Genomic DNA, 14,562 nt, shown 5'->3' on the forward strand with positions numbered 1-14,562 from the left:
TCATCTTCTGCTAATGCCAACACAAGCTATATATTAGAAACTGCTCCATTTCAATCTCTCCATATTTTACTTTTCAGTGTTGTTTAACCCCCAGTGAACAGTACAATCACAAGGATCAGGGACTGAGAACGGTGAAGCAAAGGACCAAGCAACTTGCCTAGAAATCTTCTATAAAGCCTATAGCTGGAACAGCTTTACAGGAAATCTGGGATAAAGAGACAAAAATTATAAATACAGAAGGAGAATCACATCTGTTTGGAGGTCCATATAGCCATAACCACAGGATATCACTTGAAAAATTACGCACCTTTTAAACTATGGAAAAATTATTCTGCTACATTTGCACAAGGCACAATTATATATTAACGCATTATACAGCCTCTTTCAGTGCTCAGTGGCCATGCCTACATTAGCAAGCACTGTGGCAAAACAGGAGTGCATTTGTGGATATCTTAGTGGTGAAAACTGGGGACCCAACATCCATACTAGACACATTTCAGGGATTAGTTCCTTTTCCAGTAAATGCAAAAAAGCAACAGGCAACAAGAACCTCTGCTCCCCACCTTTATCACTACAGGGCTTCAGGGGTTAACAGAATGGTTGGTCATACCATAACTGTGAATCTGAGTTTATTGTACAGTATTAATACTCATTTACTTAATAACAGTGCGTCATTATAGAGCATACTTTCGTTTTTAAGAGTATGTGAAGAAAGGTAGTATATTTGTTCTATTTTTCTCCTTGCTTGAAAGACGGCATGAAAATCTAGACATATTCATTAAGACATATTTTCACTCACTGCTTTTTCAAGGTCTTACAGTGTTTGCAGCAACAAATTCCACCCTATACATTGCATTTCCTAGGCTCTATTTATTCTAAATAAAAGGCACTTAACATCCTGAGTACAATAAATAAAAGTGGTAGATTATTCAACAAAGAAAAAACCAACCCTAACCCCCAAGACCAGAGAGAAGAGTCCTAAGAAAAATGGGAGGAAAACACCAAACCAAAACAAAAACCGGAAAGCGATACTGGAAATTAAAAGATTGTGAAATCCCAGAAATCTAAGAAACAAACTCTCTAGAAAGAACTGTTGATAGAAATTACACTTAATTTTTTAACGTCCCACCTGATTTCTCAAATATGCCCCACAATAATCCCCATCTCTGAGGTCCCTGTAACTACAGTGTGGTATATGTTTCCCCTCTTACCCTAGCACCCACAGGAACATGGAGGCTGTGTTTGCACTGGCCAGTCCTGAGCACCAGTTAGTGCATATAGGATGCAGTTCTGATGCTTCCAAACTAAAAAAAAAAATAAATAATAAAAAAAATAAATAATAATAAAAAAAAAATTCTCCTCCGGCTTACAGGGAAACATATCAGCTTCTGACAGTCCCAAAGTTATTCCAGGTAGAAGACTTTCACGTTTGGCTTTGTGACCCTTTGGAAGAAAGATGGCTTAGCCATGGATACCCTGTCTTCAAAGGGAGACTGCCTGATGCTCTCATTTGCCATGAAGCCAAGAAGCCACCTCGGTTGCACTGCTTCTACTGTCTTTTTGGGGTTGACCTTTGCAGTTGATTTGGACTGCTGACAACCTATTTCTCCACCCATCCCAAGACTATCTGCTTTGGGGATTTCTCTAGGAGCGTAACATTTGTGCCCATCTGTACAAATGAGATCTCTCTCACCCTTTTTACACCTGTCCTGCTTTAGTGCTTGCTTTCTCTCTGGCTATGTTATGCAGGTGGAAAGAAACCTTAAAAAACCGTTTATGGAGCATGGCCGCAGAGACTTAGATATTGTCCCTCTTCTTTATTTGGGCTCTAAAGCACCAGTAGCAAATAAAGCAAATGGGACCAACCTCCATCCTTGGAACTCTTTTTGAATTTACAATATTCTAGTCCCTAATTGGCACATTGTAATAATTCTATGAAACTATGGGGAAAGAGGAATATTTTCAAGATTGTCATACTATTTTGCTGTTTATGATAAGCATTTATTATACATTGATTTTACCCTATAACCTCCAGCTTGCTATCAGCTCTCCAGAAACTCCACAAATGCTACGTGCCTAGAAAATCTGGCTTGCAGCAGAAAACCGTTCTTCCTGTTCTTTGCCTTTCTCTTGGCATCTCCAGGTTTGCACATTTGTGCTACCACAACACTGCACTTGTGGACCACAAAATTCCTATCCTCCAAGTCCCATTGTGTTGCTGGAGGTCTTGTCCTCTCCTTCCAAAGGCCCTGCCTGTTTCTGAAGGTTCTGCACATCAAATTGCTACAGCCACTTCTTTCACTAGTCTCTGCAATGCGGTTCCACTTCCAGAGAACATCTTTATTAAAAAAAAAACCACCTGAATATATAATTCACTTTGCACAAGTTCTGCCCTGAATCACACTGCACAGATGTGAAAAGAGACAGCAAACGTCCTGGGGTCCCTAGTGGCTGCACTGCTCTGGCTCTTGGACAAGATAGAGCATCTCTAAAGAGAATCTGACCATTATCACCTTTCCTACACATAGGAGCAGGTCCATCCTGGCTATTGAAAAGGTACGATAAATAGATTTACAATGCACTTTCTAAAGCTGTTCCTGAAGGCCTGAATTTCATGTGCCACTCAAGCTGATGTTAAACAGCCTCTGTAGGGCTGATGGGAGACCCAGCACAGCGCATCTGTGAAGATACAGAACAATTCCTAAAAACTCCAATGGAAAAACATGAAAGAAAAAATCTCATCACCTTAAAATATCAAGGAAAGCCAGCAGAACTAAGCTATGCTCCAAACAGGTTGATTTTATTGTTTTCCACATTATGACTGTATAGATTTGTTAACACAGACAATATTTAGATTTATTTTTAAACAATGTGCAGAAATTTCTGCATGCTGCCTTCCCTTTTGTCCTTGGTTGGAGGGTTTTTTTGGGAGGGTGGGGAGTGGGGTTTGTTTGTTTTTGTTTTTCTTTTAAAGCTGGATAGAAAGTAAACTCATCATTATTAAAGATATGTTCATCATTGTCAGCCTTCCTATAAAAGAAGTCTTCCATATTTGCATGACAAGCCTATGAAATATTTTAGAGAGAAACAGTATCTGTGATGGAGGAATGTTGTAATTCTGTAATGTCATTAAATATGAGTGGCAGGTAGTACTCATTCTCTAGATTTTCTTCAACAAGAACTGCAACACACAAAGAAGGGTTTAAAAAAAATCAATATGCTCTCCAGCACTACTGATAAGCTCCCAGGCTGCGGAAGACTTTGCGACATATGGATTCTTCCACTGTTGTACACTTTACCTCCTCTATAAAGCCAGGCATCAAGGTATTTTTTTGTAAAATGCCTGCATGTTGTAGAAGGGATTTACCACGGAATCCGATAATGTGTAAAACCACAGCTCAGTTATCTTATTGTGCTGGGAAAGACCTTAGGAAAAGAGCAGGCTGTGACAGAACACAAAACCTGAATTTAAAAAACTCAGAAAGGGTGATGTACTTTTGAGGTTAGGACACTGTAAGGCCATTAATCTGTCAGGAAAGATGGCCCTGGAAAAATACTATATATGTCCATTGCAAGCATTTTTTTTTTTTTCTGAATATTGTGTTACATGAGTGTTAGACCGGGAGCTCTGACCCGTTTTGCTTCATAAGAGTTTGGAACTCAACTGAACAGAGACACTGCTTTGGGATCTACAGGTAAGCAATGGAAAGATCAGCTACATGAAGTTTCCTGTACCTGAGCCATCTTCTACTTTACCTGCTGAAATAATTAGAAGCAGGATTGACCTACGTTGTGCCCGAGTGAATTGCTATAAGTATGAACAGATGGGGATTACAGGGGGCAAAAACCAAACCATAAAATCAACATGCAATTCAAAAATATAATTTACCAACTAGTGACTTCCATGTTTATGCAAGAGGAAACATAATTAGTACTGTGCAAACTGAGAAGCTTAAAAAACAAAGACAAAACACACCTCAGAAAACATTACTGGTTTTTGACTCATGCTGTAGAGACACCATTGTCTCTAAAGATGGGGTTTATATTGCTTTGTTTTTGTTATTGTGTAATATAACAACCCAAAATCTGAAAGCTGTTTTGTCTGTCAGAGCGAGCTCCTCAGAACTGAAAAGTACATAGCACTGTTGCTTTGGAAACAGAATATAAAGACAGAAAGTCTCAAGTGTAGCTTATTCCGAGCTATATTTTATTGAAAAAGAGGATGTGGATTATATTAATAAGAAAATCCCAAACCTAATACTTAAAAAAAATAATCAGTAAAGATACAATAATTATTGTACTAACACCTATCTGCATATAAAGACATAATCATTTCAGCCAGTATGCTTATGTAACTAAAATAAAATAGCATAATTCCAGAAATCATCATAGGGGGAGACATTTTGCACTAATCAATCAAAACATAACATTATGTTTAACTTCTGCTCTCCCTACACGACTTGAAACTGAAAGCAGCTTTAAAGACATAACTGGTACTCACTTAGATTTATATTATGTCCATATGAGGGCAACCTGGCAGTTAAAGTTTTTTAAACAAGAATCAGAGACTGAATGAAACTGTAAAACAGAGGGAAAATGTCCCAAGACTTCATGCAGATGGATTTGATCCATATTATTCTTCTCTGGAAGATCAACAATTAAATAACATAGGTAAATTGTTTCAGTGATAAACCTGATGTTTTTTTCCAGTTTCTCATTTCTCTAGGACCTTTCCCGCTTCATGTCTGGATATCACTCGCCATGAAGACCGGGCAAAATCTCACAAGCTAAGGTGTTTACCCCAACTTCTAAGAAATAAATCAAGTTTATTTTAATACTACTTTATTTTCCAGTTCTCCAGCAAGAACCGCTACAACATGGGACTTCCCATAACTGTTTTCCAGCAGAGAGACAGACACTTTCAAGAGACATCAAAAGTCAGAAAGGACAGGATCCAGCCTCAGGACAGAAGAAAAAGCTGGCTTCCATGTGCTGACAGGGTCACAAAACCAAAGACCATGAGGTTCTCTTCCCCTATCAATTTCTGAGTACACCAAAACACTTTTACTTACCCTGAACCAAAAATAACAAACTTAATTAAACAAAAATAGATGGAATTAATTTCTACCTCAATCTGGGTGGTGTTGTCATGTCCTTCTTCAAGCAACAGATCCGTGAAACCCCCTGGCTCAGAAGAATCCTGCCCCATACTGGCTCTGTTGGTGTCAACTGATTTGAGAGACTCTGAGTGCCTTCTCCACCTGTGGCTGCTTACATGTGAATCCACTCGCACATCTTCCTCCACTCCAGAGAAGCTTGGAACAACTTCATAAAACACACCTGTTTGACAAAAAAAACCCAAACCCCAAAAAGATAATAAGTGAGTGGAGCTTTGATTTAGTAATCATAATTGAAAGCCTAAGAATAGTAATTTTTTAAAATGTTTTGAACAACATAGAATATCCATTTATATCTCTGATAAAGTTCCTACAACAACAACAACAATGTGAGCATTTAAAAGGATAGCAGTTACACTTCTATAAAAATCAAGAATTTAGACTAAGTTTTGTAGATTCCTCTACATGTTCCCTCCTAAATGTTTTACTTTCCTGCTTATTTTACGTCTGGGAAAAGTTTTCCCTCTAACTTCTGTAACTTTGATACTTGCCTACCCATAAATGTCACTTTTCAAAATAAAATAAATCTGAGACAAAAAAAATCAGTTAATCATCTAACAAAATAAAAGTAGAAGAGGTAGAGAAACACTGATATAGCCTTAGCTTTTGCTACTGATTTTATGTAGGAAAAGCTTGGAAGCCATAGTAAAAGGCAAATCAACATTATGAGAGGCATGAAAATCCATAAATATCCATCCCAGTGCAAAAACAAAGCTGTCCCATTGTATAAGTGATAAATGCAAATGATGTGTGAAGACTGCGGATACCCACTATAGCCCCTGCAAAGGGTGAGCAGTTGGATGGTCTGTTTTACATATTCCTTTTGCACTTTATTCATGCTCATTCACAACTTTTTAATGCTAGTAAATTTATCACCAAGGCAAAACCATAAATTCTTCAGTAGTTGCCAGTCTGCCCAATCCAAATGCCAATCAAAGTATTTTTTTATTCATTTATTTCAGTTAACACCATCAAGAGGGGGTAATTTTGCATACTTTGCTCTAAAAATCAGATATGCTTTTCATACTATCTTTGGGTCTAAAAGGAGTAGAGGGGTGCTCAGTGCTTTTCATGTGCAGAAGATCTTGTTCAAAAGACAGAACTGTTAGGTTCCAAATGAACTCTCAAGAGAAGTGGCAAAGTAAAAGAAAAATAGTGAGGGAAATAATAGACTTGTAAATAAATGTTTCCATTGCTTCTGTTTGGCTTCTGAACAAAGGAAGGCACCGCTTCCATGGTCCTTACTAAGCATCACATATGTTGTCTAGGTACAAAAGAGACAGCAAAATAGAAAATTACCTATCGGAGGTTTAAATAAGAAGTAAGATTTTCCTGCATCATAGCAGTAACAGGTATAGGAGTCATGGATATAGAAGAATCTGCCAGGCGTTGTTCTTGAGAGACCGGAGTTACAGGATAGAAACAGATTGTAATATGCTTTAGGCTCTGTGTGGTTCCATTTTTCTATCAAATTCCCCAAAATTCTACTAAACTTACTTCCTAAGCTATTTGATGACTTTCAGCCACATTGAAATTAATATGAGCTGAATGTGCTTTGTCAGGTAGAGAAATCAGAATTTAACGGAGGTGCAAAATCTCGGGCCATAACTTTCTTCAGAGCCCAAGAAATCAGACTTCTTTTAATTGGTGGATTTTGAAACCTGTTTCCTTGCATTTCCTAAAAGCCTTGCAACACTTGACTTCAACAAATTGCCACTGTGCTCCCAGTTTTATCAGGCAATCAGCTGCCAGATGCAGGGGGACAGCTCAGCAGATGAAGTAACCTACTCCTCCACAGTCTTTATCAAAATTTATTCAAAGGTGCCCTCGCTGCTTCAGCTCAGAGGCACTCACCATGCTGTTAGGGGGATAAGGGCATCAGAAAGCTGACAGACACAGCAAACTTCTCAGATACAATTGCAGATAGGCACTTTCTGCCTGTTACACGCAATACTTGAGGCTGGATCCATGGAGGCAATGCCCCCCAGCCACAGCCGAGCCTGTGGCACTAAGACAACTCGGCATTTTCTGTGAGGCACAGGCAGCATTAGACACCTACAAATGGGGGTCACAGGCCACACGATGAAAGCTACATGTCTGCAGGACCCTGTCCCTTCTGAAGCATGTTTCCTGGCTGCCCTTGGTGGCTCAAAACCCACATTCAGAGCATAAGGCAAAAAGCATATTCACTGTCATTTTGCACTCCCACTGCAGCCTACTCCCTTTACGGCCAACGATCAACATGTTGAGGCAATCACCTAAATTAGTAAATAGAAAATGTGAAAGTTAGGGGAGGGTCTTAAATCCTATTCACCTCAGTCTGAGCCTCAGCTGTAAAGAAAAGCAATTATACTTTGTTCTCCTGGATCCTGACTAGGAATGAACATGGTTTCTAAGCTTTAAGGTGTTCTAACATAAACTGCTTTTACTACTACTAATAATAATATAGTGCTGGAGAGATAAGCACGTTGGGGTATTTCCACTGTCTTGGAAATTCTGTTTTTCTCCATAATTTTCTTTTACAATGTAATTGCATCATGGCATCTGCAAAATTTGGCATGGGCCATTCCGCGTTAGAGAAATCTTTGATGTCGTCAGTGCACAACTTTTATCCTGTTTCAACTGTTTTAATTATGTGATTTTCCCCTTGCAATATAGAAAATGTTCTAAACCATATTGTTACTGCCATTACACTGATAGGTATTATTTTACAGGTGCAAGCTATACCAACATAAGGAAGGTTTTTCAGAATGCATTAGATCATTCTAAATTTAATAGGAGCGAGAATCAAGGGCATGAACAGATAACGTTTTCAGTTTAAAACTAGACTTTGATGTGGTTTTTTTCCACCATTATCCATGATCGCTTCTAACAGGGTTATCACTACAGTAGTTAATTGTCCTGGACTGGCACAGTGGGGATACTGAAGCTGCCATGTGAGATAAAATCAGGATGTGTTTTCAGGGAATAAAAAGATAAATTTAATGTAGGCTTTCTCCTTCATTAAACCTCTTCCTTAAGCTACTGAGGATGGAGAGAGAGAGAGAGAGAGAAGGGGCTTGGCCAGTCCAGCTCTGATCTAGCGTGATGTCTCTGGTTTATCCCAACAGATCTCTTATGCTGAGAGAGTGACAAAAAAAGATATATTTTTTTTAATGAGCTGAACAGGATGTTTTATTTTTATGTAAATATAATTCAAATATATATATTATCAGATGGATAGATAAATTAATTTTTGAGTTCTAAACACAGGCAGCTCATGAAGAAAAAGCATTCAGAGACCTAAAATTCCAGTACTTTAGAAGTTAGAACTATTTCATATTTCTGGTTAGAATCTCTGTGTAGCTAATAAATCACATAAAAAGCATTTTAGAGGAAACGTACCAAAGTATTACATATACTCTTATCTTCTAGATCTCAGAGCTTGCACCTAATTAACACTGAAGGAGAACATGACATCCAAATCAATTGGAAAGCAGCCAAATGCTGTGATATCTGATTAATAATAAAATCATAATATTGCCAAACATAGATGAGTAGTAACTTGTTCAGCTTGTATGAACAGAGACTCAGAACTACATTAAGCCTTCAAATCTTTTAAAATTGGCACTACAGTTTTCACCTGATATTTTTATGTGCAAACCATAAAAGTGTTACATATATAGTCCTGTCACTGGCATGCAAATACCTTGGTGTGAAGGTTTCTCTAGCTGATATTGTACTGTAGTATTTTGGAAATAGTAAAAATAGAGTACAGGTCTTTCTAAAGAACACGTAATTAAGTTGGTGTTTTAGCATGATCCTTCAGCACTTGCCCTTGAAGTCTTCATAAAATTAGCTATGAAAATCATTATGTCTACATCTAATTTCCCCCTTGGGTTCAGTTAAAATTTAAGATTTCAACCCTGTGTTGAATAAAGCTAGAAGGGCAGTGTGGTGGGGGTAAGGGTAACAAATCTATAAGAAGCTTTCGCTGCTCTGAGATTACTTGGAGTTAATGACTGACTGTTAGCAAGTCAAGAAACTCTTGTCACAGTTGGCCAGTTCATCCCTTCATAGCTGATGTAATCGAGCAGAAGTACCACCAACGGCTTTAAGGGAATAGGGGCATCATTCATACGAACTGGAAAGACCTACACAGAATATTTTGAGAGAAGACTGAGGAAGGGGAATGTGTGAAAATTACGGACAGACTCACTTTTGCTCACATGTAAGACAGGTGCTTCATATTTCCTTCTGTACAGTTGGTAAATGCTCACAGGAAACAGAAAGATTTTGGCATCTATTGCCTAAAACAATATGGATCCAGATAATAGCTTTCTGACTACCTTAGCTTGCATTTTAACAAGTACTAAACAAGCTTTTAAACTGTAAAGCTAACCTGATGGAGGTTACACGACCAAAACCTGTATCTTCTTGTACATCAAGACCTGATGAGGTGGTTCTGCTAGTCTCAGGTTTTGGCAGGAAGATGTGTGTCCTGTACTACAAAATACACAGAACTGCTTAACACATGTCATTAACATAAATCAGTGCTGAAAGCAGACAGCAACTGAATATATAGAGAAGTTTGTCCATTTCAATATTGTGAATTATGCAAGCAGCTCTTATAGATTGGAAATGTGGATTGGGACACACAAGAAGGATTTGCTGAAAGGGAAGAAGCTGCCTGACTACGGTGGGGGCACGGGTCCTCTGCTTTGCTAGGCTTGCCCTCAAACTAAAAAGGAAAAAGTAAATAAATCCAAAATGAAACAACAAAGCTTGACAAGACAGCTCTGATTTAGTAGAGAACGCTCGTCTCCATAAAGCTTTATTTAGAATGAAGATCTAGCTCTCACTTTACAAGAAAAAAAGAAAAATTCTGAATTTTACAGATAGCAATGTGACTAAAGGAGAAAGAATCCCTATTTTGAAACAAAATGGAAGCAAAGGTAAATCATCTACCACTCATTCAACTGTTTAGGGTTTTTTGTTTCCTCTTTTCTATGAGGTCAAACAGAGGCTTGTGGAATGTTTCAACACATCAGAACTTCAGAATTACATTTCTGAAAACCATGTGTTAATTACATTTCATGATTGCACATATTTAGGCCAACCATGCAATTTGACTAATTTCATAAATGCACCATAATCAACAAGACTTTATTTCTGAAAGCCCAGAAATACTCATACATTGAAACCTCTATTCTACAGATTGCTTCTGAGATACAGTATCATCTTTCTAAATCTGCCACAGCCCAAATGCCAGCAAAATCAAATATCAAATACACAAATTTATTCATCAAGGAAATGAAAATGCCATCACACTCCTTTAACTTAATTAACTTTCTATAGCCCATCTCATGAATCTTTATTTCTTGACCACTTTATTAGTAAAGATGAGAAACCAAGAAATGGTGGTGGAATATATGAATACTGGCCCCATGAAGTGATAGTCTCTTTGAAACATAAACATTCCTTTGAAGGATTCTCCCCATATACTGAATGCCCCATAGAACATCAAAATCAATCCCACTTCTTGTAAGAATTTCCAGTTTAAATTACACCTGCCTACGAACAGCTCAACACTATAGAGACTTCTTTTTCTGCTGCACCCCTGATTCATGGGACTAGGACTAATTCCATCTTTCTGACCATAATTAAGAAAATTAATAACAGATAGGCTTGACTTTCAATATGTCCATGATAATAATGGGATAAATTTCTTAACAAACTCATTAATAACATGATTTGTAAAAACTATCCCACAGTGACAACTGACACACAAACAGCTGTGTCAGTTTGGATCATGATTTCAAAAACCATGACACTTTGACAGCTTCTTTTTAAAACTTGGCTGAGACTACTAAAAGAATTTTAGTATTATGTGGGAGAATGATGCTTAGGATGTCCTATTTTCACCAAACGGGATGAGCATTTGTGTGGCCTGCAAAGGAAGTCAGAGGTTAACGGTAATAAAATACTGAATGATGACTAGTTATGATCACAGTACTGCTGCTGAATTGTATGCTCAGAATAATAAATAATGTCTAAAATAATAACACCACCTTGATGCATGTTTTTCTTGCAATTATGCAATAAATAGCTACTAAGATTCATGTCCAATACGGAGCTAGTATCAATAATAAAAGGCACTACAGCAGGGAAATAACATAACTGGTAATTTCCTTACATATGCGTTTTATCAACAATATGAATTCAAGACTTTTCCCTTCGCAACCTCTTTCTATTCAGTAATTACTTTGCAGCACTACAACTGGTCCTAAAGAGCATATTACCACACTTCTAGAACTTTACCTTCGTCACAATTATAACTGTTACAGTTTGTTGTGGTGGTGTTTTTCTTTTAATTGCCTGATTTACTTTCATTTTGCAATTATTTATGTAATCATACTGGTAAATTAAAGTGGTATTGGTAAAGCCAGACTCCACCAGTAACAATACTGTAACTTTGATTAGCATACATCAACACTGAAGAAATATTGACTATTTCTTCACTCATACTCTCCAGCTACAGAAACACAATAATTTAACAGGCATGTTGAATTGAAAGCAATCTGATTATAGCTTTATAATGTATTATGGATTTGTTTTGCTGCTCTTCCTGTCAGTTCCACTTGGGGCCTAAGACCTAAGTTTATTGCTAACTTGATACAGACAGAACAGCAGAAAACCAGATGGCTTGCAGTCTTGAAGATGCTGGGTAATAAGAGAAGGGAGAAGCCATTGTAGTAAGAAGATTTAAAAAAGGAGGGGGAAAAAAGATGTGTTATCATTTGATGTGCTTAAACTTTTTCATACACACAATCTAGATGGATTTAAATTGCTTTCACAACTAAGTTTTAAACAGAGTCTAGGGAATGCCAATGATAAAAGAAGTGGAAGGCATGTAACATCTCATACTGGCTAGGCTCTTACATGTCTCATGCACGTCTGCATCCCACAGGCACAGACCTTTTGTATTATTTTTGGAAGAGAAAAACACAATTATATTTATACTAACAATAAAGAGTATAATCCTTTATCACAACCCTCCACTTTCTGAGACAGGGAGACAAAATCATGTTGAAAGCATACCACAGAAAATGAAGATGGAATTGATTCTGGATTTCCTTACAAAAGAAGAAACTCTAATAGGCTTAGATACCCAGCCATGGCAAATTCAATTTGAGTAGTACTCAGTATCCCTATTAACAAAAAACCAGAAAAGCCAGAATCGTGTAGTTGTGAATTAATTTAAAACTCCACAGATGTACCATTACTGATGGGATATTTTCCAGAGCTTTCAGGTGAATCAGGTCAGAGAGTCAGACCTCATGGAATGCATGAAAAAAAATCAAAACCATGTTATTAGTGCCTATCTAAACTCATTATACAATGCACAACTGAAACAGTTTCTCCAATTGAAAAATGGTAGAGTTTTCTTTCTCCCTTTTTCTTGTATCAGCTGCTGTCTTCAGCATCGCTTCTCTTCACATAACTTTCATTTTTGCTATACATACAACCATCTTTTAACACTGGTCTTCAATCTTTTTTTTCAGCTGAATATCCCTAAAAGTTTCTTAGTGGAGTTGTAGATTTACTCAGAGGAATACTTCTCAGTTCTCCCTTTCCCCTCCTCTTCAGCACAGAATTTGGCATCACAGAAGGGATGCCTGACTCTCCTGATCTCACCTGACTAGCAGAAAAGAGGTGTTTCCTGATACATTGAACAGTGCTGGGATTCTTCCTTTTGACATTTTACTTTCAGCTACCCATATTCAGCATGATTAACATCACTTGATGATTGCACACCATACAAATAAGTTTCATATCCACATTCCCAGTAGCACTTCCAATAATTAGTAATGCAGACACCCAAGTGTACCTAGATGAATATTTATCACATACTAAGTTTCCACGTAAAGCAAAAGGAAGTATATCTGTAATGTTCTTATGTTACTGGCACACAATTAAAAATATTAATAGTTGTATTTTCTTGTGGATTATCAAATTACAGCATAGAAAAGCAGAAAGTTAACATGTTTTAAATCATCTGAAGTTTTCTGTTTAACCATTGTAGCAATAATGTCAAAATGTTAATTCATGTGTAATTTATGCATTTTATGTCCAAACCTCACTGTATCACAGACCCTTACTAACACACAAAATTATTTGTGTAAAAAGCATCAAAAAATAAAAAATTCAACCAAAAATTGTCCTGCTAAGAGAAATTGAGATCTCTCTATAATATTCCATTTATATGCAAATTCTTGCTTTTCCAACCTAGATTCAAAGGTTTTCCTGAGAATACTAATGCCAACTGCATTTTCTTTAAATGCATTGGACAAAAGTTTACAAAGGCTTTTTTTCTAGTCAATAGAAGGATTACAGTATGATTGCTAACATCAAACAGTAGCATTTAAAGCCATCTCCAATGTGTCCACCTCACAGTTTCAACATGAAAGCATCTGTTTCCTGAAGGATCTAGCAAACTTGTGCACTAGAACAGGTTGAGGATGCCAGCCTCATGGTAGATCAGCTTCTTCTCTAGATACAGGCTTAATCAGAATGAGTGAGCAATCCATTCAGCTAGAAGACACACACCAATGTGAACAGGTATGTAGACAATAAAATGGAGTTAAAAGATGGACAATTTTGCAGTCATACCATTAGGACTAATTTCTGTTTCTGGGCAACACACAAAAGCATATAAAAATAAACTAGTAATTTTTAGTTTGAACTGCAGCATGTGTCTGGAACTCCTTTTGCATGGTGTGTCGAGGGAGAAGACAGCAACTATCTGGGATGTACTGAACTCTGTTAGTTTGGCTAATTTACGCCCTTCCCAGCAGTCAGTGGCAAATGCAACGTTGGTAGAAGGGTTATCTTCGGTTTTAGCCTGAGGAAAAGCCAGAGGCTATGACAGATGCAAGCCCATTGCTTGAAAAATGGATTTGCACAGACAGCACTAGTCTTTTTGTAGTGTGCAGAGGCAAAGAGCAGCAATTCCAGGGACACTGCTCTGGCCAAGGTAACATCAGTTAGCTCTCCACAGGCCTGTCACTCACTGGTGCTGGAGCAGCATCAGAGGGTAATTGGCTTCCTGGGTAGCCCTGTCAGGCTGACTTCGAGTCAGGCACAGGAATCCATGTCAGCATTCACACCAAAGGCAACCACACTGGGTTTGGTTGCTCAAGCGAAGAGATACAGACAGGAAAACAAAGCTCACATATCAACACAATGGACCTACCCATACATACATGTATATGCAACATCACCTTGCAGGCACAGATTAAAATCAGAGCAACCTGGCACGCTGAAAATAAGAGAAGAAAGGTGGTGTAACACCTCATCTGGTACAACAGTGATCAGGGACACGCAGACCAAGGTTTTCCTCTCC

The 14,562-nt window shown here is 37.8% G+C and overlaps 1 protein-coding gene across 1 annotated transcript in view; it reads right to left on the reverse strand.

Annotated features, from left to right (window-relative positions):
• Positions 1-14,562, reverse strand: part of PLXDC2 (plexin domain containing 2) — a 271,382-nt gene that overhangs the window by 142,011 nt on the left and 114,809 nt on the right. Inside the window, exon 2 of the mRNA XM_055709000.1 lies at positions 5,129-5,340. Coding sequence (XP_055564975.1) covers positions 5,129-5,340 — 212 coding nt within the window. The remainder of the gene's footprint in view (positions 1-5,128; positions 5,341-14,562) is intronic.

The sequence above is a fragment of the Falco cherrug genome, chromosome 4 (assembly GCF_023634085.1).
Source record: "Falco cherrug isolate bFalChe1 chromosome 4, bFalChe1.pri, whole genome shotgun sequence".
NCBI lineage: Eukaryota > Metazoa > Chordata > Aves > Falconiformes > Falconidae > Falco > Falco cherrug.